General features: G+C 34.7%; 1 protein-coding gene and 1 long non-coding RNA gene across 4 annotated transcripts in view; one reads left to right on the forward strand and one right to left on the reverse strand.

The window, feature by feature from the left end:
- The window catches only part of LOC102024761, a 78,338-nt gene that overhangs the window by 44,970 nt on the left and 6,738 nt on the right, over window positions 1-26,630 (forward strand). Inside the window, exon 4 of the long non-coding RNA XR_001230983.1 lies at window positions 24,800-24,855. This is a non-coding gene — a long non-coding RNA (uncharacterized LOC102024761). The remainder of the gene's footprint in view (window positions 1-24,799; window positions 24,856-26,630) is intronic.
- Window positions 1-26,630, reverse strand: part of LOC102023555 (zinc finger protein 654) — a 79,412-nt gene that overhangs the window by 37,257 nt on the left and 15,525 nt on the right. For 2 of the 3 annotated variants that reach the window (XM_005375531.2, XM_005375530.2), the window contains exon 2: window positions 16,467-16,612. The exons of the other annotated variant lie outside the window; for it this stretch is intronic. In XM_005375531.2, coding sequence (XP_005375588.1) covers window positions 16,467-16,612 — 146 coding nt within the window. The remainder of the gene's footprint in view (window positions 1-16,466; window positions 16,613-26,630) is intronic. 3 annotated transcript variants of the gene reach the window in all.

The following is a 26,630-nucleotide window of genomic DNA, read 5'->3' on the forward strand; positions in this document are numbered from 1 at the left end:
ATACAGACATATATTTATTTACCATTTCACTTTCTATGGTCAACTGCAGCCAAAAAAATATTAAATGCAGAATTCCAGAGATAAACAATTTAGAAGTTTTAAATGGCACACCTTTTTGAGTAGCATGATGAAATCGTGCACTGTCTACATATGCTGCCTGCCCTTTCCTCACATCAAAACAACTGTCAAAGTACTGCAGTGCTGTGTTGAAGAGCAAATCTTATTTTACTTAAAATGGCCCCATAGCATAAAAGTAGTGATGTAAAGCAGACACCAGGGGATAACAGGACAGATGAACGCTGTTACTATGTAACAGTGCTGTAGGACATGTAAAAACAAACATAGTATATGTAGGATCTGTTACCAACTGAAATGTCAGGCATCTACACCTTGGAATGTATCCCTCATGGATAAGGGAGGACTGCTGTACATTGTCATCTTTGTGTAAAGGAAGTTAGGGAGTAGAAGGCACACCCACACCAATATATAAAGTTTATATAAGTCAGACTGGCTACAGGGATACACAACAAATTAGTAAGATCAGTTGCCTGTACATAAGATAAATAAGATTTAAGGGTCAGAGATAAGGGAAAATTATCTTTTATTACTAACTCTTTTATAATCATTTTACTGTCAATCAGTATGTCTGAAAAAAAGTCGCATCATATGTACCTCCAGAAACGTCACCATCCCTATTAACAAAGCACTAATAAACCACATCTATCTAATCTTTCAAGTTCTAATGGACCTGTTTCCACTCTTGCTATTCCATACTTTCCAAAAATCCAGTATCAACACAGCTGTCATTTTTATCTTTCTAAAACATAAAAATTCTTCCACTGCTTATAGACTTTACAAACTGTTTTGACTGTACCATCTAAGGCACAGAGCTTCAGCTGACACATTTGTTTTGTATGGATAATGCATTGTTTTAAAAGCATTTAGTTAGCTGTCAGTATTTTAAAATTGTGATACAGTATTTCTAGATTTCTCAGTGCTTTTGCAAAACAGGAACCCCGATAACACAAATCTTGTATTTCTACATGATAAAATAAGCTGAGCAGCTAGTGCCTCTTCTCTTCTCTTCCAATTTGGCAGTCTCCATCCACCTTTTTTATTTTATCGATACACTGCCTATTTAATTTATGTATCATTTATATTCCCTTCCTAGCCTATTTAGATATTTGAGATCACAGACCTACATCAAAAACTCCAAATTTATTACCATATTACATTATTAGCTTATTATTAAGAATATTTTTGTCTGATCCAAATCTACCCTTTCACACCAATCTTTTACCATAATTTCCACTCTCTTCAATTCTCCCTATTTTCTAAAATACCTATACCCTTTCAGATCTTCCAACCTATTACTTTTTCAAGACCTGCTTACATGATTTCACCTAGCTACTTCACCTATAAACTCCCTTCTCTCTAGACAAAAATGCAACTGATTCTTCTGTATTTCTGTTCTTTTCAGATGTATCTCTGTTATAACATGTGAAAACAGAGTCATTAAATTTGCACTCAGTAGAAAACAGTGATATTGTATCACAGTGTTGAGTACATAATACTGACTGATGGAACAATTAATTGTATTGGAGGAGAGAATAAAAAGGTTATTAGTGGACAGAAAATATGCTGTGGCAGTAAATTTATAATTAGTAAGCAGATCAACATGACCTTCTAAAAAGTCATATGATATAGAGAGAATTATACTAGTCTGGTTTTTGTTACTATAATGAAACATCTGAGGCCAGATACCTTACAGAGTTTCATTTTGGCTCTTGGTTCTGGAAGTGCAAACACACACTCTTGGGGGTGGGGCGTGGCAGAGGGAGTCATCCGGTGAAGGTTTTTTTGCAAGCAGAGTCCCAAAGTCGCTTAAGGCATCACATGGCAAGACACAGGGAGCATGCATGTTTCTGTGGCCTCTTTTCCTCTGCTTATAAAGCAACTAGGACCCAATCACTTTAATCCAAGCCACTTTACAAAGGTCCCAACTTCAAGCACTATAGTGGGATTCAGTTTTCATCCTCTTAATTCCTCACAATGGGGATTAAATTTCAATACGTAAAGACCCAGGCCACTCAAACAATATCTGAACCACAGCAAAAATGTAGAATTACTGTCTGAATTATGTAACTACAAAAAAAGGGAATTTAACACAGAGAGAGAACTGTGCATGCCCCATGACTACCTACTGCAATAATAAGGTCCAACTTCATGACAATAATAAAATAAGAAAAAAAAAAAACACTTCAAAATAAGAGGAAATAACTATTAAGTAACATGGTCTGGCCACCTGTGTCTTAGAAGATAAGCAAGAAAGTCAACTATTTGTGAAATAAGAAAATTTGAAATCACTAAAGGAGTATCTCTATGATTATATGTAGAAGCAGAAATGTTTCAAATTTGGTGTCATTTATTGACTAGTGTAAAGAATCAACTAAATGTTTATAGAGGTCAATTTATCAAGTCCTCATGAAAGAAAACTCTGCAAGTGCACAGTAAATGAACAACAGAAAACAAAACAAAGGAAGACCCCAAAGCGTAAGTAGTAGACTAGAACAGCGCTGTAAAATACTGCCTATAAGTTAGCTCTAACCCAAGAAAGGTCAATATTAGTATCGTGCATAAGAGAAGAATGCCGTATTTAAATTGGCATTTAGCCATATTTAAGATATTTAAATTGTTTGGAAGAAAAAGTCAAAATAATGTTTCATGACAAGAGAATATTACATAAAATTCAGTATTATTAAGTAAGGCACTATTGAAATACTGTCACACTCATTTATCTACATACTGACTGTGGCTGCTTTCACACTATAATGGCAGAATTAAGCAGAGACAACAGAGATCCCTAATAGGGCTAAAAGCCTAAGATATTTACTATTTGTCCCTTTAAAGACCCACGGTCTGAGGCCCACACTGTTTGAATTTGAGTCACAGCTCCAACTGAGTAAACTTAGTGTTTACAGTATTGTGGTATATGCCTGTAGTCCCAGCTACTCAGGAAGTTGATAGAGAAGGATTGCTTGATCCTAGGAGTTGATGGCCTGGGCACCATAGGAAAACCCTTAGGAATTAAAAACAAAAGGAGTTTCTTGAGACAGAATTTCTGCTCCTGGTGAAGAGGCTATGAACACTGCTGAAATGACAACAAAGGATTAAAAATAATGTACTATAAAAACTTAGCAGAAAAAAGCTAAATTTGAGAGGATTAACTCCAAGTCTGAAAGTTCATATTGTAGCATGGGATGCTGTTTTGATAACCAAAATGGTATTGATATAGTAAACTTCACTGTTATCATGTTAAGGAATTGCCACAGCTACCTCACAGCAGCCACCAATCAGTCAGCAGTCATCAACATGGAGACATGACCCTATCAGCAAAGAGTATGCCTCCCCGAAGGATAAGATGATCATTCATACCTTTTAGCAATAAAGTATTTCAATGAGCATACATGTATCTTATGTATAATGCTGTTGTATACTTAGTATAATATAAACATAACTTTTATATGTACAGGAATAACAAAAGATGTAAGTGACTTGCTCTATTGCAATACTTGTTTTATTTTGGTGGTCTAGAACTAACACATGTACAACTAAGCATTGTTTCTCAAGTGCCTTTCAGAAAGGATCTACTATTATTATTTCTGTTTTAGAAATGAGAAACTAGAGGTACTGAGATGTTAAGTAACTCTCCTAGGGTTACATCTTCAAGTTCCAGTTACCTAATTCCAGTTATCTTACTACTTCCACTGTATCTATAGTTATATCATTCATGTTTTGAACCCTTCGAAGTCATAGACAGTGAGAATGAACTTATTCCAAATCTTGATAACTGTTGATCCATATTTTGATCTCTTGTCCTGAATCACAAATGTTCTGGATGGTACCTTAAAATGATGAATCCTTTCCAGGTTTTTAATTTACCTTGCCCAGATCCATCAGTGAGATCGCTGTGTAAGGTAGCTCAGGAATAGCCTTAGGAAATGTATTTCTTAAATAATAAGCCTTGAAAGTCTAAATTACTTCTTGAGCCATGGGTTGTACAATGGATGTTCAGTTAGCAGGCATGAAAACATTAATCTCAGTGTACCACTAGAGATCTCCAGTAGCCAGGTATATTGATACTGAGCAGTAATATTTTGAATCAGCAATAGGCTGAAAATGTTCAATAAACAATGCTGTAACCAGATGTGCTATCATCCAAGTGCCCAACTCATGAATGCATTCTGTTCTGGGATAATTGTTCCTAAGTCAATTCATTTGTAAGCCAACAAAGTGAGCCTTTTACAATATACCTATGAAAGTCAGCAACTCAAATGTCCTTGAATTGTGGACTTACTGAGACATAATTCCACTAACAGGAACACAGGCAGCATAGATTTAGTATAACCCTTAAGGGCCCTAGTGTTTTCAGAATGGCAAATGACCTTCAACTTAGTCATGAAGGACATTACCCCCTAATGATAGCCTGTCCTTTAAAGCTTTGTGGGCTGTCACTGACTTCTCTTCTCTAGATATCACAGTCCTAGATAGCATCACCTTCTACTAAAAGGCTACTTCCTCTACACTGAAAAACTGTTTCCTTTAGGCACTGCTGTAATTTGCATCTTAAATATTCCCCAAAGGCTCATGAAAGATATGGTTCTAACTATAGCAATACTGGGAGATAGTCAAACCACTGACAAATTGAAGCCAGCATCAGGTCCTAAATCACTGGGGCATGTTCTTACTGGGCGTTGTGGACAGTTCTCCGCTGTGCCTCCTGGTGGTCATGAATTACACAGCTCCCTCTGTCATGCAGTTACACCTGACATACTACTGCCTCACCATGGCCCCGAAGCAATGGGCCAACTGGACTAAAACCAAAACTACTAGCCAAAATAAGTCTGCCTTCTTTTTAAAATGATTATCTCAGATATATTTTTTACTATAACAGAGAGCTGACTAACACAGCTACCTTCTTCAGTCATCTTGGATCTTTTGGATAACTTGCTGGAGCTTCTACATCAGCACTTGCTTCACTTCAAATTTTATGTTATGAAGAAAGCTTCTCTCCTTCAACCTCACCTTAGCTTTTCTTCCTTACTGAGTTCAAGTATTTCTAGCATTTGATGTAAAGTGAGAGGTGTGACAGTTCCTGATACTGAAATAGTTAGAGGGCACTGTAGGGTTATTACTTGGCCTAATTTCAGTATTGCTGTGTTTCAGGGATTAGGGATACCAGGACAGGAACATGCAGTTAGTAGAGCAGTCTGACTGCAGAAAGTAAGTTTATCTTACATGGACACAGTTCCTAATGCCCCTGAACAGTCTAATAGTAATGTCAAAGGTCACTGATCACAAGTCAGCATAACAGATACAAATGTGATACAGTGAGCACGTTATTGGAAAAATGATGCCTATAAACTTGCTTGATGTAGGGCTGCCACAAACTTCAATTCGCTTTTAAAAAAATGTATCTGTGAAGCACAATAAAATGAGGTATGCCTGTATAGCACTACTATTATTACTACAATTGACATTATCCAACTTTCTTTCAAAACACCACAAGAAAACCAGATCGTCAGAGATTTGTTTTTTTCAACTATATATGTGTCAGTTTTGTTGAAATATATCACACTATTTTTAAATTATGAGAATTACTGATGTGGTTAAATTCATCAAAAGATTACTCTCTAAAATTTATTATTAATATTATTTACATTACTTTTTAACATTGTATATGATTTGTTTCTATACATTATATATGTTTATATGTTTAAAAGTTAATGTTAATAGTCTGTGCAGGACACGCTTGGTGGAGGACATCTCTAATCCCAGCACTCAGGAGGCTGAGGCAGGAGGATCGTTGCAAGTTTGAGGCCAGCCTGGGCTACAAAGTGAGCCCAAGGCCAGCCTGAACTGCATAGCGAAACCCTGTCTCAAAAACAAAACACAAACAAAAACAAATTTAATAGTCTGTGTATTAACTTATAGTCTTAGTTATAAATATATATGTTTAAATTTTAATAGTTAATAGTCTATACATTAATCTATAATCTTAGGCAAAATTATGACTTACAGTTCAGTTACCTAAATTGGGATAAGTAGCTGATATAGAATTACCTGAACAAGTGACTAAAAGTAACTTGTAGTGAGACAAATACACTAGAAATCATATGCCTTTCAAATTTAGAAAAAAAAACTATAAACATACTTATTTGCCTTTCATTAATTAGTATATTCCTCCTAGCTATGCAAACTTAAGTATTACTGAAGTTCCTATTTATGAAACAAGTAATATTCTGTCATTTCAACACATGAAATTCAGATGATAGTTCTGCATATATTAAATGATAATAAGGAACCAGACTTCCTTAAAATAAATAGATACACACATATAAAGTGCTAGATATAATTGCAATTGTTCTTCCTTTTGGAATCTCTATAGTAAATCAGGATTTTTCACACTAAAATACAAGACTGTGGATTCATACCTTTACTTGTCATAGGAAATTCAATTCAATTAAATTATACTTAACTATTCAAATATAAGAAATCCATTTAAAATTTGAATTTTAAAATGTGGTCTATTTGACATATGTCAAATAATAGAATAAAATATTGTTACACTATTAAACAATTCTTAAGATTTCTTTGATATGTATTAACTCTAAATCTTTGGTATCATACAGAAATTTCTACTTGCCTACTTAACATTAATAAAAAGCATTTACTCTTGACATGTTCAAACTTTCAATACACTTAAAATAATTTCTTAGGTAACACGTCTTTACTGAGGAAGGAAATGATTCACATCTACATACTGACAAAAATAAAGAAACCACATTGTATTTTCCAGAATATGACAAACTACGAGGTGCCTTTAATGACTGTATCTCTGAAAAAAAAATTGAAGTGCTGAATAAAAGAGCTGGCTTTTGCCTTGACTAAAAATTCACATATGCTCATTATTCTGTTCTTCCACATTTCTAGACTATAAGGAAAACTGCCTGTTTGAACTTGGAGCTAGGTGTAAAATTAGAAAAAAAATTTTTTTTTGAAAATGCAATCCTACAGGTTTTGACCTGAATTCATACTACTCTATGTAGTTCAAAACTTCTCAAATTCCTGAGCTAGTAATGTCCCCAGGAACCTGGAAAAAATAAATGCAAATTCTTTCTACAGAACCTACCTTTGATCCAGGCTTTGAATACATTCCAAGAAAAATACAGACTCACAATATCAATAAAAATATTGATAACAAGAACTACAATATACAGTTCAAGAAAATACGCACCTTGAACAAAAGCCAACAGAAAAATCGTTAGTTGACAAATGTTTACTATATTGAAAGTAAAAACAATACAAAATCTAACTATAACAGTTTTTAAAAGTGTTGAAAATATAAAAAGATTAGATTAAAAAAAATCAATACCAATCCAAAAATTTCTACAAGTTAAAAAAAATCCCTGAAATTAAAAGTCAAGGTACAGATTTAATGTCTGATAAACAATACATGAAAAAAACATTGACACACTAAAATTGAAAGGAGTAGGAAATTCCAGCAAAAGTTAAGAGACACAGGGTGGAGTATACAAGACTAAACTAACACTGTATTAGAACGTGACAAATGTTAATGAAGCCAAATGGAAAATGCAAGGGTATACTACACTATACTATTTCGTATATGACAAAAGCATCTCAAATCAACAGCCACATGTTAAGGAGCAGCATCTCAATTCATTGGATAGACAAATGTTATTGGATGGAATGTTCTGTAGACACCTGTTAAGTCCATGTGATCTTTAGTGTTGTTTATCTCTAATGTCTGTTAATTTTTTGTTTGACCAGCTACTGGTGAAAATGAAGTAAGGAAGTCACTTATTATTACATTGAGACCTATGTGTCCCTTTATATTGAGTAGTGTTTGTTTTACATAGTTGGGTATGCCAATGTTTTGTATATATATATATATTTATAAGTGTTAACATCTTCTTGGTAGATTGTTCTTTTTCCCAATATACAGTGGCCTTTTAACCTCTTCTCACTAATTTTATCTTGAAGTTTGCTTTGTCATATATAAATACAGCTACCCTTGCTTGCTTTTAGGCTCTATGCATGGAGTATTATTTTCTATCCTTTTAGTCTGTGTATATCTTTGCTAATGAGGTGTGTTTCTTGCAAGTTTATTGTAAATGTTAAGAAACAAAAATGATTCAGTCTGCCAAATGTGAAAACACATTCAAACTGGATTAAAAACTTAAAATATAAAAAAAATTCAAGTATCATAAAAAATTATAATATAACCTGGCTCTAAAAGAATCTTTTCTATGATTTGAAATTCAGAAGCAATACAAGACTATTGGTAAGTGAACTTTCACTGGAACACAGCCATATCCATTCATTTATGTACTGTGTATTGCTGCTGTTGTGCTACAAAAGCAGTTCTGCAGTTATAACAGACACATAAGGTCTATGAATCCAAAATACCTGACCACTTAAAACAATGTTTTGTCAATCCCTGCTTTAAAATATCAATTATCTTTGCAACACTTAAAAAATTGAATGTGATATTTATCTTCAGTTTTAATTACACAGCTCTCTTAATTTCTTTAGGTACATCCAAATTTCTGCCCTGTATCTGTGCTGCTTAAAGAATGTTTACCATTCTTTGGTAGTTTACATCTGCTAGGAGTAACTTCTCAGTTTTAGCTTAACTGGGAAGACCTTTGTCTCACTTTCTCATCACTGGGATACAGTAAGTTAAAACAGGAGAGGTTTATTTTTGCTCATGGTTTGTAACGTTTTTAGTCATCTGGCTCCAAGGTATGGCAGCAGGGCTGAGGGGCATAGCAGAAGAGAAAGAGCTCATAGCGTGGCAGGAGAAAGTAGGCAGTGTTCAGGGAGGAGGAGGAGCAGAAGGAGGGATATAAGCTGTATGCCCTTTCAAGCCATGCCCACAATGACCCATATCTTCCCAACAGGCTTCACCTTCCAACATCACACCTAGCTACAAACTCATCTGTGGACTTAATCCAGTGATGAATGTCATACACCCATGATCCACTCACCTCTCAAAAGCCCGACCTATGAGCACATATATATTAGAAATATATTTTCTCAAAGGAAGAATTAAAGTATTATTTTTCCTTTTATCATTTTTAACTTTTTATTGTCTTCTGGCTTATACAGTTTCTAAAAAAGTCTACTGTATTTTTTATCTTTATTCTTTTTAAAATTATGTCTCTTCTCTGGTTGCCTTCAAATTTTGCTCTTTCAGTTTAAATATGATACATCTAGGTGGCAAGTGGACAGGTGAGGGAGCTGGGCAGGGGGAGAGGGAGAGAGAGAGAGATCATCCTGCTTGGAGTTGAGTTCTGGATCTGTGGATTGATTCCTCTTGATTTTTTAGAAAATTCATGGCCAATATTCTCCTGCCTAACCATCATCCATGTCTTGGTCCCAGCTATCTGAGAGGCTGAGGCAAGAGGATAACTAGTATTGGAAAGGAGCAGGAAGGTATAAATGAAACACGACTAAGTGAGAGGTAATAGTGGTTCTTTATACTGTCCCTTCTGCTTCTATGTGTTAGAAAATTATCATAATAAAATTTTTGCTTTACTTTAGAGTCACTATATTGACAACGGTGTGAAGAAACAGAGGTATTCTTTTATACTGCTGGCAAGAAGGTAATCTGGTTTAAGGTTTATAAAGGAAATTTGGCAGTGTCTACCAAAATGAAAAATCTCATATTCTTGGATCTAGCAGTTCTCCTAGGATATATTCTGGCTATACATATATCCTGCATATTTCAATCATATTCTGTAATACAGTAGTTCTCCTAGGGTATATCAAAGCTATACAAATACCTTTCTACAAAAGCTATTCACACAAAGTAAATCATTAAATAGTTGTTGATAATATTAAATAATTAGAACAAAAACTATTCACTAGTTAGGGACTGGCTAATTAACTTTTTATATATACATAAAACTAAGTATTTCAGAGCCAATTAAATAACTTACATGAAACTCTTTGTATTGAGGAAGGATACCCAAATTGAAAAAAAAGAAATACAAAATACTGTGAATAATATATTAATATTTATCTCCAAAGTACCTCTGGAAGGAAACTAAAAAAAATAAACTAGGGGGTAGGTAGATATAAAAGGCAAGAATATCTTAGTGTATATTAATCATACTTTGAAAATTTTAAACCATTAGTATATATTATCTACACAAAATTTCAATCAAGAAAAGCAATAGATGGCTTCGTTAGGCTTGGCTAAAGGGAGACAAAACTGAGTAATTGTAAGTCAGGTGAGAGGGAGAAGGGTCAGACTCTTTGCACCTTGCTTTCAGGACACCTGTAACAGTAGTAATATCTCTTCAGAAATCCCCTCTCACATGGCAGTGCTTCTTCCCCTCATCAACTATCACTAGTCTTCCAGGGATATAATTCAATGGCACAAGTGCCTGCCTGGCAAGCGTAAGGTCCTCAGTTCAATTCCCAGTGCCAAACAAAAAAAAACCAACTATCACATCTTTGGGCTCTAATAACTTACAAAGTAATAACTCGTTATAGTTGCTTATATCTGGGATCATCACCTTTAATAGATTTGAAAGTGGTCCTAAAATAAAATTCCTTCTAATAAATTATCAGTATGGCTTACCGTTTCCTAATTAGATCTTATCAAAAAGAAAATGAAAAAATGTGAATGCATTAAAGATTACTTCTACAGGACAAGAAGGAAGCAACTGTAAAATTAGAAGGGATGACTTTTCAAGATGACAAGGCTTAAGAACACTGTAGCCTATACACTTCACCATTTCATGTCACAGTGAAAACTGACAGTATGTTATGGTCTAGTTCTATGAATCAAAAATATTACTGGGAAAGAAGCAGAAATTAAAAAGGTTCAAATATGTAGTATTTCAGTGATCTGACAACACAAGATTAAGCCATCCCAATATCAGAAAAATTTAAATCTGAATTTACACTATGGATAATGACTATATACTTCTTCTAAATAATACTTGATCATTCTAATATAGAAGTAGTTTATTACTTTTTCACTTTAATTTTTGTGCATTCATACTGACCAAAGAATTATCAAGCTTTCCTTAGTTACATTAAAAAATAAATATTATTTTCCCAAACTAGTTAAGTATATCCCTCTAAATTCTGATATATACTAATGTGGATAAAAAGAGTGTATCTCATGACTGTATCACTTTCCATCTAACCAAAACAAATAATTCAATGGATTATTCCCCTATCTCTTTGCCCATAGAACAACCATAGTCTCAACTACTTTAATAAAATTAACAGAAGGTACAATAAATATCAAAATTACAGAGATAAAGATGCTGTCACAACTTGCACTAAATGAAATGCTGAGTTTCTAACTACAACCAACATAAACAAATGTAAAGACATTTGTCTACTATAGCCTTTATGGGACTGGGGAAGTAGCTCAGTGGTAAAACACTTGCCTAGTATCGACTTCAGCTACAACAAATCCTGAAAACAAACCTTCTAATGTAATGAATGGTAAAGAACAAAATAGTGTTGATGAGATTTAGCAAGGGAATGGAATTAAGGCCAGCAGTTACCCCCAAAATGAACATCTCTCTTTTTTTAGAGAGAAGGTAAAGAAATAGAAGGCCAAGCAGTCTAGATTTCTTTCTAAGATTAGTAAGGTCACCTGCCATGAATGATTAGTAAAGATAATATATGCAAAACTGGAGAAGATATTAAGGGCTGGTCAATAAGAGTCAAAAAGCAGTAAGAATACCATATAAAGTATTGCAGAAATGGGATGTGCTAATGTGGACCCCCTCAATGGACATGTACATTAGTCATTCTTGCTTTGATTTCCATCCTGTTTTCTACACTGGTTGAAGCCTAGACCTATAAATACAACCAAATAAAATTTGGTTGTAACAGTAGAAACTGAAGTTAGGCACAAATGCTGTGTGTGTAATATAGTATAATTACACAGTACAATTGGAAACAATTAGGATCTGCCATTATGTACACATTTTGGCATAGCCCAAAAATGTCTAGCTACTCTAAATGAGAGACTAATTATACTTACTGAGCTCCATGAAAAAGAAGTCTCTCTGGTCTTCTAGCCAACTTGACATTTTAAGATAAATACTTTTTAGTCTTTTTCACTGCATATACAAATGCTCCTAGCTGAACTAGTCACTCCTGCAGTGATAGTTAAGGACTTAAAGCTGTCATGCAAACACCTACTGTCCCATAACTCATCTCTGCCTAGGATGCTGAAATCTATAAATATTTACTTTCATTCAGGCAAAATATGTCTGGGACAGCAGCACTGAAATTTGCTTTTATGTTATATAAAATTGCTATGTTCTATTTTCTCTGCCCCAAGGTTCACATAGTTTCAGGGTACAGTATTTTGCTTCACTTAACTGTGAAACTTAGGAATCATAATGTATACACTCTAAAAACGAGAGAATACAAAAAGACCCATCAGAACTTAACTTAGATTTGCAAAAATCTCCCAACTTCTCAATCATCAGTTTTTTAATCCATAAAGAATGAATTAAGTTTCATTTTAATTCAAACACCTCACGTATATACAGAGAAAAATTTTCATTTGTTTAGAAAATACAGCTTACAAAAACAGTCAACCCAGGTAAAGGTAGATAAAATAATAATTAACTTATTTAAGAGAGCTGTCTCCATGACTTCATTTTCAAAACATTTGAAAAAAACACTCAAGCATGAATAGAAATAGAATCAACTTTCCTTACCTGTATAATGAGTGCCTTAATAATATTTTCAAACAGTTTTTAACATAGTTAAAACATACAGTTTAACTATGTTAACATAATTTTAACATAGTTTTTAGAGTCTCTCAGCCCACAGAAGACAGATCTTCACATATATATAATTATAAAGCAGGTATAAACTTTTATGAAGGTGGATGTATATACCAGACAGTATAGTAACCTACATGTTGTACATGCAACATGTATTTTATATTTATATGATATACTTATTGTTATGGCTTGTATCTAGATGTTCCCGCAAAGCCTCATACAGTCATAGGTAGGGTCTTTTTAGAGGTGGCTGGATCTAGAGTGTGTGATGCTGGAACTGATTCATAGTGCAATGCTAGGATCAAGGGCACTAGGATTAAGGGTGTGAGTGCTACCCACCCTAAGTAAAATATAAGGGATAGAAAGAACTGTGGCAGTCCGTTGTTCCTTTGGTACCTTTTGCCCATCATGAACTGTTTCTCCTTTGTGGTGCTTGTCTGTCATGTCAGCTTGCCTTGGAGCCAGCTGACTATGGAATGAAACCTCTACAAACTGTGAACGAAATAAACTTTTCTCCCCTTAACTTTAGGTGTCAGGTATTCTGTCTCTGCAATGAGAGAAAAGTAACCAAGATACTTATATAAGACAGAATCTTAGACATTATGTAATAAATTCTTTAACTCACCTATATACCTTTTAATGTCAAGTATATAAAAATTTTAAACATGATATAAATCATACAAAATAATTCTACAAACAGATACTAAATATAATTCTGTTAATATTCTGACTTCCTTCCAAGTGCCTTGAATGTTCTGTTTGTCTTCCTTAAGAGGTTCTTCTGCTCCTTCATCAAAGTTATTCCTATCTATCATTCCTTCAGAACTCAGCAAATAGCTCACTCAGAAATTTTCCCTAACATCCTAGGCCACGTCAAGTCCTTTACTGTACTCTCTCATTATCTCCAAATTGCAATTACATAATAACATGATGCTTTTTTAGTACCTCTTAGTTCTGTTAGGTCTTTGAGAACATGACTTATCTATCTTATTTCCTATTTTATCCCCAGAACTAAATGTAGTTTTACAAAAAATAAATGAATAAATAATTATGGAATGTTAGATGCAATCGTAGTCTTACTATTAAGTACTGTACTGCTACTTTCCCATTTTTTTGTTCTGGTATGGAAAATACTATTTACTTTTCTGTTCAGGTAAATTCAAATAATGCAGACAGTTTTCCTTTTAACAACTTACTATTTAACAAGTAATCTAGATAACTAACTTCTCTTACCTAGCATTCTCTATCTTATATAATATTTGATTCTGCTTAAAATACTTATTGCTTATAAATAATTAATTTCTTTTAATGCTTATTTTATTTTCCTAAAACATTAGTGGAAAATAACTAAAACTGTTTGGTAGACTGCAAAATAAAATATTCTTTGTAGGCAACATCTATTTTACCTAGTCAGTTTTCTTTCATACTGCCTCACATATTTCTTGAGGAAATGCTTCTCTCTCCAATATCACTTTCTCTTTGAGGGAGCTGCCAATGGAATATGCCTCTTTTCCCTAGTCATGGAGCAGGCTTATCATACTGAGCCAAAAACCTTACCACATTCTATTCAAAACAGTCATTAATCCAAATGCTGGGCACATAAGCCAGGCTGGATCACAGATCTTCCCAAGGTATTTCTGGGAGTGGAAGAGATGATGGTCATGGTGGTAGTGGGATTCTTTTCCCTTGCTTAATAAACTAAGCTCAACCTAGAACTGTTGGCACCTCTGAAAGAAAGAGTTAAGGGAAAAGAAAAAAGATGCAAAGAGAGAACAGTCAGATGATATTTTATTCTCTGGATTCAGAAAATCCTAAAACAAGTTCTGGTCCTTGCTTTTCCCTGGTGAAATGATTTATCTAATAAATCTCTCCTACTGTTTTCTTTTTTTAGCTAGCTTGAGTAAGGCTTTTCAGTGACAAACAAAAAGTCCTAACCATTCCTGTCTTACTTTCAGCCATCACAAAATGAATAGAAAAGAAATTTTAAACAATGTAGTTAAAAACTGCCTCACTTTCATAAATCTAAACATGACATTATATTCTATGCTTTTCTTTCCTCCTACAATTTTAAATATAAATGAATTTTTAAAGAAGCATAATGTACACAGGCCCTTTTAATTTTTTTTTGATTTGTTTTAAGATAATTTGAAGATAATTTCAACACTGCAACTTCCAACCTTTCTCCAGAACTATAAATTCTAACCATCATATAATGTTATTTCCACCTCAGTTTTATATCTCATGCCTTTTATACAGCATGATGCTGATGCTTTAATATTATATTTCTCAGATATCCCTGAAAATGCTAGATTTTATATTCATTTTAATTTTTTTGGTTTTTAACTTTAGCACTATCCTTCCAGAACATTTTCAGTGTGCTTTCATTGTTCTTTTTTCATGTTGACTATATTCTTCAAATACCTGATGATTCTTGAATATCCACTAATATTTAAAAATAAGGTCATATACTAATAATTAGGAGCTTTAGGAGCATATCTGGAGTTCCTTGACTGATCAGTTTTTCTTTAGGATAATTAAATAATTAGCCAGTAATTTCCATGAGGAATCCTTAAATGACATAGGGTTCAGTGACACTGCTCCAGTATCACTGAATTTCTGAGAGGAAAAGAAAGGAGTAATACTATTTCACCTACCCCACCCTGGTTCTAAAGCCTGGTAACTGGTTTGAATGAAAAATATGCAATTAACTCCTTTATCTGCATTCTCCTAAATGATCTCATTCTCTATTCAGTATTTCATATCTTACATATTCAAATTCTATACTTCCTGGGGGAAGAAACCAAGACAGACAGATTTCCTTCAATAAGACAAAGAACAATCTTGTTTAAGCTGCCACACAGTTTTTAAAAAATATTTTATGAAGTATCAGTATGTACATACATAAAGTAAATAAAACAGTAAGAGTTTCACAAATAGGACTTGCCCTGTGAGACATACTCTGATACTTCTGTAACGATAAGAAGTAATTTCACAGTCCACCACTGTGGCATGAGTGCAGTCTGAGGCCACATGAACATAAGCAAATGAAGCTGTCACTCACACTCCTATGTTTCACTCCTCTAGCTGCTCCCTCAACTCCAGAAAACTGCGTCTCTTTCATGAATTGATGACCCTTCTCTACGAGCTCATCACTATAGTTCTCTATTTTACTTCTTTAATTTTAGAGGGCTCCTAGGAGGGCAAAAATAAAAAAATACCAATGTCTGGTTTATAATCTTTAACTCAAACTTCTCCACAAGCATTTTAAAAAGGAATTTCCTAACCTCTGTTTGGCCTTAAGGTTCCTCTCCACTCATTTTCACAGCCTCGACTGCTATATTCTGGGACTTAGGATTACAGCTTTCCAATGCACTCTGGAGAACTAAAAGCAAGCACTATAGTGAAAAGAATCTGTGTATAACAATTCCATTTAACTCAGACTAAAAAGAAAATTGTGGTTAAATATTCAAAATTAAATAATTAGAGGAAGTGAAAGCTTCTTTTTGAGGGAAGACTTTAGGAAAGGTTTCTTCCTCAGAAGAAATAATCAAAAACCAATGCTGAAATACATCAAGAAAAGTAAAATTTTTATAAGTAAAGAGTACTTACACAGCAAGACTACTCAAAACATACTGTACGTGCTCACATTCATCTGGGAATGACGCACTGGCTGATGTAAAGCAACAAAGTGCAGTCTGGAGAACCTGAAGCTGTGGCAAAGGGACCTGCCATCTTCCGGCGTAATCTTCAACCACCTGACAAGGAAGCGATGCAAGAAGCACATTACTACTGAAAGTGTTCATAACTCTTCAAGTTTAAAAATGTGGATAAAACTATACTAAAATATTAGTTCAGCAAAAAGAGATGACTTTGAGGAATGGGAAATCTTGTACTGTTTGCTTCATGGTACGTCTGAAAATAAAATCAATTATTACCTTTGAAAATGTGGAAAAGTATAGCATTTGAATGACTATAATGTTCAACTGCCAAACCTTTACCAAATTTTGTTTTGTTTTTTGAGACAGAATTTCACTATTGTAGTTCAAGCTGTTCTTGAACTCATTATGTAGTCCGGGCTGGCCTCAAACTCATGGCAATCCTCTTGCCTCAGCCTCCTGAGTGATGGGATTACAGGCATGCACCACCATGCTGAGGCCCCAAATTTTGTTACAAATGTCTTTTACTTTCCACATCCAGCTTTCAGTTCTCACTGTCTAAAAAGAAGTACAAGCTATGCAGGCCTCAAGTAAGGTAACTCTTTCCAAACCACAGAAGAACAGAAAAATAAGAAAGTTAGATAAGCAGTGGTTTCCTGTTCTAAAATCTGTCCTTCACTAGTCTTTTTGACTGGCTTCATTGTCTCCTTCAGGGTACCACTTCATTGTCACACACAAAAACAGCTGTCTGTCAATCTTTCATTTTTCATTTCCAGTCCCAAATAGTTTGTCCTAATTCATGTTTATTTACAATCTTATTCATGGATTAGGTTTATTTCCTTATAAGAGAAACTTCCCTAGGTTTTGTCAGTAGTGTTTCCCTCATTCACCAAGATTCAGCTACCACTACCTTACCAGATCTACCTGAGTCCAAATCTAATATAATAGAAGTCTTTCTGGGCAATGCCACCAATAGACTGGCTATAATACCCTTGAAGGGACAAAAAATAAAATGGAATTTATGTATATTTTACACTGTATAACATCAAGCTAGGCATTGCTAATGCATTGTAACACCATTTCTCTTTGAAATACTTTCCTTAACATATAAAGCGATTACATCACATTGCCTATTACTTTGAAAGTTTTCCCCCATCCTGTGACTGCTATCATAAGCTTTCAGCTAATGAGAGCTGACACCATGAAATCATAATGTGGATATGTTTTACCAGGCCATAGCACAGACAGCAATGAATCTTCCATTTTCTTTCTTTTCCTTATTTTAACAGGTAAAAGTCTTAATGATGGAAAGGATAATACTGAAGTTGCTGCAAACAAAGAGAAATGGTATTCACCTATACCTTAAAAATCAACACTTTCTACAGTTCTAAATTCTTAAAGAAAGAAAATGATCACAGAAATAGGGGAGCAAAATCAGGAGTCCTTTAAGAATTGACAGAAGTCATCATGTTGAAGGGCATAATAAACAATTTATGGAGACTGTATCAATATTGATTAAAGAAGTTACAGCCACAGCAAGAAGCAAGCCACAGAGCAAAGCTACTACCAAAGAAAGGTGTTGGATATTCCAATTACCCTGGAGGACTTTCTCACTATTCAAACGTAACAGAAGAATACATCTTGCGCAAAAAAGGATAGTCCAGTGAGGGTGAGCCTTTTAGATCATTCAGTGATAACAACCTGCCTGGCACATGTGCCATAGGTTTATCACCATTTGTGTATATTATATAACATCACAATCTAATTACCAACATAAATTAATTTGAGTATGAGCCTGGGCTCATTCTGTCAGAACTGTAAAAATGTTGATTTAATGTAAACATTTTAACCTAAAATTACATTATTTACAAACATTAAAATATGTCATCAAAACCGTTATAGACTAAATCGTGTCCTTCTAAAATTCACTATGACAAAGCCCTACCCACAATGTGACTGTATTTGGAGGTAAGGCTTTTAGGAGGTAATTAAAGATAAATGAGGGCCTTGGCACCGGGTAAGCCGCACAGTGACACACGCCAGCCCTCAGACCAGTCGCCGCCACAGATCAAGAACTATCCTGGCACAGAGAAGTAATGACACAACTGGCCCACCAGGCACCGGCTATGGAGGCCTGCCCATGGATGTGTGTGAATCATTCCAACATGGAGAAACTCCTGGGAATACTTGCCACACAATGGGTCGCTCTTGCCCCTGCTGTTGAGAACCAGAAAGGTCCAGAGTCAGCATAGGAGCAGCTGCTAAACAAGGACTTGGAGAACATGAGAATACAGACTACACCCAAAGACTCAGAGGTCAAGAGAGCCATTAGGAAGCTATAAACCAGGAGGACCTTGCGCAATACCAGGGAAACCCCCTGGAAGCCATTCTTCCCCTGACAGTACAGGCTGCGGTGGAAGAGCGTGTGGAGCTCTGGAGAGGTCTGCGCTGAAATTCTTGCTGCCTGTGCTGACAGCCAAGGAGAGGACACTAAGTGGTTCTTGGGTCCCAATGCGACGGGAGGCTAGAGAGAAAAAGCTACAAAAAATGGCTTTCACCCAGACGGCTCACTTGAGATGTTAGTAAGAATTGCCTCCTCAGTATTCTATAGCTGTGATGAGGAGGTGGCCAAGGAGGGAAAACAAAGAGACTGAGAAAAAGCAGCTGCTTTTGCTGCAGCACTAGGAGAAACAGACCCTAAGTCTGATTCTTGGGGCCCCAAGAAGAACTCAACGACTGCATTCGTCTGCTACCACTGTTAAAAGCCAGGCCACCTCAAGAGGAACTGCCCTAAGAAGCCCCCTGGGCCATGCCCTGAATGCAAAGGAGACCACTGGAGATCAGCCTGCCCTCTGAAGCAGAGGCCCTAGAGATCAGACCCATCCTACCAGTTAGTCCAACAGGAATGAGGGGGTCCAGGGCATACTCTGCCTTCTCCCTCTGGCCAGACTGTCATCTCCATGGAGGAGCCCTGGGTAATCATGACTATGGAGGAAAAAGAAAACAGCCTGTTGCTAGACACAGGTGCAAGTCTCTTGGTCCTTCTTTTCAATCCTGGCCTTCCTTCCAGCTGTCATACATAGGGAAAGGAGTCACTGGTGAGGAGTTAATATGCTACTTTTCACAACCATTAGGCTGTAACTACTTGTTAGATCCTTCTTGCGTATCTCTGTCTTCCTGAGAAACCACTTTGAAGATACCACCAGGTATTACAGCAACCATTGATATTTTCCTACCAATCTGTCCGTAACTCTGTAATGTTTGTATTGTTCCTATGCTATTTCATAAATGCATGTATGTTTATTATTATGTGTTTTCTACAACAACCACTGAGAATAGTTCATGATTATTCAATTGGTCACTCAGGTATTGCTCTATTTATTTTCTTTAGGAGCCACTTAGAAGCCACTTTGAAGATACCAAAGTGTAGTACAACAACTATTGATACTCTCCTACCTCTTTTATCTGTAACTCACTATTATTGGTCTATTTGTTTTCCTGAGAAACTATCTTGTAGATAACAATATGTAAAACAACAACCATTGATAATTTCCTACCACTTTGTCTGTAATCTGGTAAACCTTCCCCTATTACTATGTTATCCTTCTTTTACTCTTTAAAGTAAAAAAAAAAAAAAGATAAATGAGTAAAGGCCCTGTAAACACATGGCAGGAAGGTGACAATTTTCAAGCAAGAAAGACATACCTCACAAGGACATGATCATGCAAGCACCTGATCTTAAGACTTCCAGCCTGCAGAACTGTTAGAAAGTAAATTTCTGTTGTTTAAGCCACCCTGTGTGCAACATTTTGTTATGGCAGCCTAAGCGAATGGACAGCCTGAGCTAATACAGAAATAGTGTAAATACAGCAGTTTAGAACAACAACAAAAGTGCTCAGTTAAAATATGGTTATGTGTTTAATTGAGCTCTCCTTTCTTTCTAACATAACAATGCAGAAAACCAAATATTAATTTCTCACTGAGCAAACAAAGATCTCAACTTTTAAACTCAGGTTATAATACACTAGATCATTAACTTTATTTCTCTTGGTTGTCTATTTAAATTATTGTCATTCCCCTCCTTGAAATTTCCCCTTGTCATTAACTTGCATTATGTTAAACATTTCACAGTTCACAGGTATCAGTCAAGCTGTTCAATACTAATTTCATTCTTGATTACAGTGAAAACATCCACTTATTAAATGTGATTAACCAACCAGAAGACATCACAATTAGCTTTCATTCTAAGAACTTCAACAAATGCCTGTAATACTTGGCTGTATTAACTTGTTAAAAACAGATTATTATAATCTGTACACTCAGAAGCTTACTAATTTTCTAAATAAATATTAGGGTAGCCTTTTCCTTACATTCCCCATCTTGTTCTCTAAACTGCATTCTCTAATAAAGGGAACTTGGAAAAGTGCTTGATTCCACCATAGGAGCAAGGAAAACACCAGCTGAGTTTACAATATCTTGTGGTGCTAGGAAGCAAAGAGATGCTTTGAAAAAGCCCAAAGATATAAGAACACAACGGCCAACCTGAGAGAGTATCTTAGTTGATAAAAGTGGAACAATCTGAGCAACAAAATAAATAACAATATTGGACTTTAAAGACTAAATTAAATATCCATAAGTCCATTCTGTTGCAAATAAATTGAATAAATAAATACATGTTGATGAGAATGTTCTTCACAGTGGAATCACAATTAATAAATGCAGAAGGGAAAAGAAATACTATAGAACCCATGGGCCAGTGCTATTACTAAGTGCAAGCCTGTAAAGCAAGATTTACAGTCTCAGTGGATCCAAGACAATTATGAACTACAGATACAAAGAGAGTGAATTTAGAGTGGAGAAAACCCATGAACACAAACTTAAGCATATCATCAAAGTCAATAAACCAGTAAGTAATAAAACATATCACAGTTATGCACTTCTTGGTGTGACACACTAACAGACATTCCTAGTTTAGCAGTATTCTTGCCAAAAATTTATAAATTCATTCTAATCACATGAAAATAGCAGGCAAATACAAACTGATAGATACTCTACAAAACAACTAATCAGTACTTAAAGAAAAGTGTCAAAGTCATGAAAGACAAGGAAAGACTGAAGAACTTTAAAAATTAAGTCATTTTTGAAAGTTAGTATTATATGTTCCAAATTTTTCCCTCAAATTTCCATGTTCTCATTTATTTTAGAGGGTATTTTATAAATGTAATTCTGCACTTACTTTCTCTGCTGCATTATTCAACTTACCTCAAAATTTACCCACATATAAATATATACATATATCAATATATGTAATGTGTATGTATACACACACATATATATTATATATAAATGAAGCAAGTAGGTAGGCCACACTATGAAAAGAATATAGGCTCTGAAACAGAAAAGACCAGAGTTTGAATTCTAGCTCAGTCACTTATTAGCTGTGCAACTTTAATAATGTTAATAAACTTCTTGATCTAAATTTTTTTAAAGGAAAAGGAATATAAAATTTAAATCATTTTTAAAGCCCACAAAAATGGATAAGAAATAAGAGTGTAATAATTTAAAAGTTGTTTGGAATCTGCAAAAGATGTAATCTGTAGTAGCAAGGGTCTCAAAACGGAGTACTTCACTGAGTGTGGTAGCACACACCTGTAATCCCAGCACTGGGGAGGCTGAGACAAGAGGATCGCTGTGAATTCAAGGCCAGCTGCACCTACACAGTGAGTCCAAGGCCAGCCTGAATTACAGACCAAGACCCTGTCTCAAAACAAAAACAAAAATCTGGTCCTTTTCAGTGCTTAGTACAACATACTCATCATGCCCTTTGTTCACCTCACTACTCTGTGAGCTGGTATTTCCATAACACAAAAGGTTTTTGCTTGGGTTTTTTGGCAGTTCTGGAGATTGAATACAGGTACACACTTATATACCTATCCTGTTTTTTATTTTGAGATAGGGACTTATTTTGTTGACCAGCTGGTCTCAAACTTGTGATTCTCCTGCCTCAGCCTCCCACAGTACATGTACATGTACCACTATGCCCTGTCAGCTGTCTTTAATAACTTCTGTGAATGTGGGAAGACTAAATCTTTTCAAATGGAAAATGGAGTAGGCAACTCTAAATCTTAATATCTTATATACATCTTACTGTTAAAAGGAATCTTGGAGATTATCTAGTCTAACCTATCAACCAGAGTTTGACTACTTACTATATTATTACTCTCAGAGGGATAAACAATATTAACACTGCTAAGGATGGATAATTCATCTCTTCAGAAGACAATCTGCTTAATTTTAGATTCATTTATTAGAAAGTTTTTCAGTATGAGGCAAATAATGTGACATCTATCATTTCTAGTTTGAAGTTCTAAAATTATAAAAACAAAATGTAATAATCTGTTAAATAAGACAGCTACATACATACTATATTAGTATTTCTCTAAATTAAAATTTCTTTTAATTTATATAACCTTTCAATCAATATAACTATTTCTCAAGAGAATCCAAATTTTTCACAATTCTCATAAGTATATCCTGTTCACACTCCAAATTGCTGTCCATATTCCTTTGAAATGTAGTTCGAAGAATGAAATGTAAGACCTTGCCAGCTTCACTCAGAATCAATGGGGCGTCACATTTAATGTAATTAGGGCAGCCTGTGATTACCTGAGGTCACTGGTTACTGATTCTGAGGCAGCAAGAATGATGTATCTTGTTCACAAAGATTGCTATTAAGCTAGTTCTACTTCCCTTAAGTTTCAATTTTCCCATTCCTCAGCATCAGCCCAAACCTTCAATGCAACATTTACCACTAATACACGAACTTTTACTCCCAGTTTGCCACTTACAAATCTGAGAGATTTGTTTATGTTATCATAAAGGTATACAAATAATTCAAACACAAACATGTAACAGAGACTATTCCAGTACTCCAGTTATATGTACTGTACATCCTTCTAGAGAGTGTTCAAGCCACTCTGATACTAATCCCACTGCCTACTTCTCTATCTGTTCATAAGAATGTCCTGAGAATATCTGTAAAAAAAAAGCTGAAATAAATATGAGCTGCGTATATCATCTCCTATTTGTTACCAGTAATGCTGTTTCTTTAAAAAAGTAAAAATAAAAATTTGCATTGATCTGATTTAATAAAGCCACAATGATGGCTAGAGCTAAGAATACCCTTGCTTAACTATTGATAACTGTTTATTTAATAAACTGTTCAGTCATTTTACTACTTTTAGTAGTCGAGGTTCTACAACCCATTTAAAAACAAGAGTATTTGCCCATATCTAGATTGACAGCACCTCTTCAATTCTGTTTCTTCAAGTATTACTATGATTCCAAAGTGTTCCCTGTCTCCCACATTATAATAGGATGTCGTTTACATGAGCTATTTAAACATATTTAAAAACCCCTATCAGCTTTCCTTACTTATTTTGGGCTTTCATTCTCTTACCTACCTTTAATTCCTAGATTGAAAATGATTCACATTTTTTTAAAAAATGAAATAGTTGTATTTTTCTACCAAAAATCCTGCTTTATATTCATTGAATCAACAAAAGCAGAGGACCAACCCTCTGTTTTATACTCATTAATAGAAGATAATGAATTTGCACGGGAAAGAACAAAATTAAGTGATGTCATATTATAAAAATCCATTCTATCCAAGAGGGAAGAAAATATATCAAAATCCTACTAAACTAGTTTAAAATAAAAACCAATCACATATACATAAGTTTGAAACTGAAAGTTATTATACTTGCTAATACAAGGATTCCAGATTGAACATTATCATATTAAATACAAATGTATTTCATAAAGCAATTCAGCCTATGAAGTAGTTTTTATAGTTAAGATGGTTACCTAAAATCTAACATACATACAAAAATAAAGGGGGTATGGTGAGTCATGAAAGAATATAGTTAGGTTATAATACAAATTATACAGAATTACCTCCACATTAAAAACCAACTTGCTTTTACAGATGACTGCCATTAAAAATATTGGAAATAACTCTTTGAAAAAAAAGATTTAATATTGGTATTTAAAATCTGTTGTAACTTCTTCAGTTTTTTAAATGTTCTGTTCAAGCGGAATTCTTCTAGTTTGCACCTGAATAGTATACAATATCCTTCAGTTATCTTTCTTATCTCTTATTCTAAAAAGAATCTTTATCCTAGCAGTGTTCTTTCTTAAATTCTCAAAACTTAGAATTGTTGTACGTATTTCATGAGGAACAATGATTTCTCATGCATTAAATGATTTTTTTTTTCTTTTTTGTAGCACCAACATTTTGTACAAGCCACAAGAAAGAACTAGAAAGCAGGATGCCTATGTTGGTAAGTGAAATAGAAAGAAGAGAGGAAGGATAGACAGCAAAAACTCACTCAGAAGTCTCCATTTCCTTCTTCCGTACTTGTCTTTTTCCTAAATCCTGGACATTGGAAGTTAGTTTTTCTTTTTTTTTCTTTGAGACAGGGTCTCGCTATGGAGTTCAGACTGGCCTTGAGCTCACTGTGTAGCCAAGGCTGGTCTCAAACTCCCAGTGATCCTCCTGCCTCAGCCTCCAGAGTGCTGGGATTACAGGTATGCGCCACCATGCCTGGCCATTGAAAGTTTACAGTAAACTTTTTCGCTTTTCCCTATGTTCTTGTTTATAAAATAGGAAGTCAGTCCTCAACAAATACTACTATGCACTGTGAGTACAGTTGAGTGGCAGAGTATTTGCCTAGCATGTGTGAGGTCCTAGGATCGGTTCCCCTACCCCCTGCAAAAATCAAACAAGCAAATGAGGACAAATTTCATCCTTCCCTAAAATTCCCTTTCTCCACAGAGGTAAAGTTAACAATACTAATAAGAACCTACCAGCTTCAGGCCAAGGCTAACATACAGGTTTGGTTCTTCTCTCTGTGAATTTTCTACATTCACTACATGTGAGTCAGCCTGGGTATCTGCTAAAAGATCTAACTTTCCTCATACACACAGCAGTAAATCATTTTGTTCCCTGTCAGTCCTGTCAATTTTCACTTGTTTCCAAAATCAGAAGGGACAGGAATACTGCATATTAAACACTTCCTTCATAAACATTAAAATTGGTGTGCAGATAAGGGCATCTCAAAATATATACCCAAGGAAAAATATATGAAGGTCAGATGAAAAGGACAGGTGAACAAACACTCTGCATACCACATTTGTTCAGTCTCAACAGGAACTAAATTTATTTCAGAGAAAGAAAGAAAGAAAGAAAGAAAGAAAGAAAGAAAGAAAGAAAGAAAAAGAAAGAAAAAGAAAAAGTACATCCACGCTTAAAAAAAGTGAGACAATTAAATAAAAGGAAGGCATGCTGATAAACCAACCACTTAACAGTTGCACCTTTGTTTACCTACTATTTTGAGCAACACTTGGGCAGGTGTCATTTCAACCAGGGGATCCTTGTTTGCCTGAAAGACACTCCTAAGTCTGTTTATTTGTTTTATAATGACTATTTTTTGGCATACTTTTTTATTTAAAACCTTGTATTCACCTTTGATGTTTGTTTCTAGAGAAATCTAATAAAGTCAAGTTGTTTTCTTTTACTAACTCATATTTGTTTTATTTGTGAAAACCTGTAATTTTTGGATACAATCTATAAAAACTTTTCATAAGTACACGAGGTATCATTTTTATACTTCTCCAGAACTCAGTAATGTTCTTTTACAACACAAAACAGACATATTTGGGACACAGAAGCTGAACAGGAAGGAAGTGTCAAAAGATCTGCAAAAGAATAAACTAGAAAAAGGAGAAATTTTAGCATATAGGAGAGGAAAAGTTTGTGTTATGAAATGGAAAGACAAAAAAGACATCTCCTTATTGTCAACTCTTCAACATGGAGTTCACTTGTTATTAGACATTTTATTGAAATTATACCACACAAGAACAAAAAGAAATGCTAACCAGATAAAGTGTGTTGTTCAAAAGGAGAGAATAATGTAAAAATGTTCAAAGATAATAATGCAAAAAGAATTTGAAAAGATGAGATACAACTGTCCAGATCGTAACATTGCATTGTGTATTATTAATGTGTACACCATGCACAGAAAAATTATTGAATAAATTTGAGAAAACTGCTGTT

The sequence above is a fragment of the Chinchilla lanigera genome, unplaced genomic scaffold (assembly GCF_000276665.1).
Source record: "Chinchilla lanigera isolate Chin_1 unplaced genomic scaffold, ChiLan1.0 scaffold00006, whole genome shotgun sequence".
Lineage (NCBI taxonomy): Eukaryota > Metazoa > Chordata > Mammalia > Rodentia > Chinchillidae > Chinchilla > Chinchilla lanigera.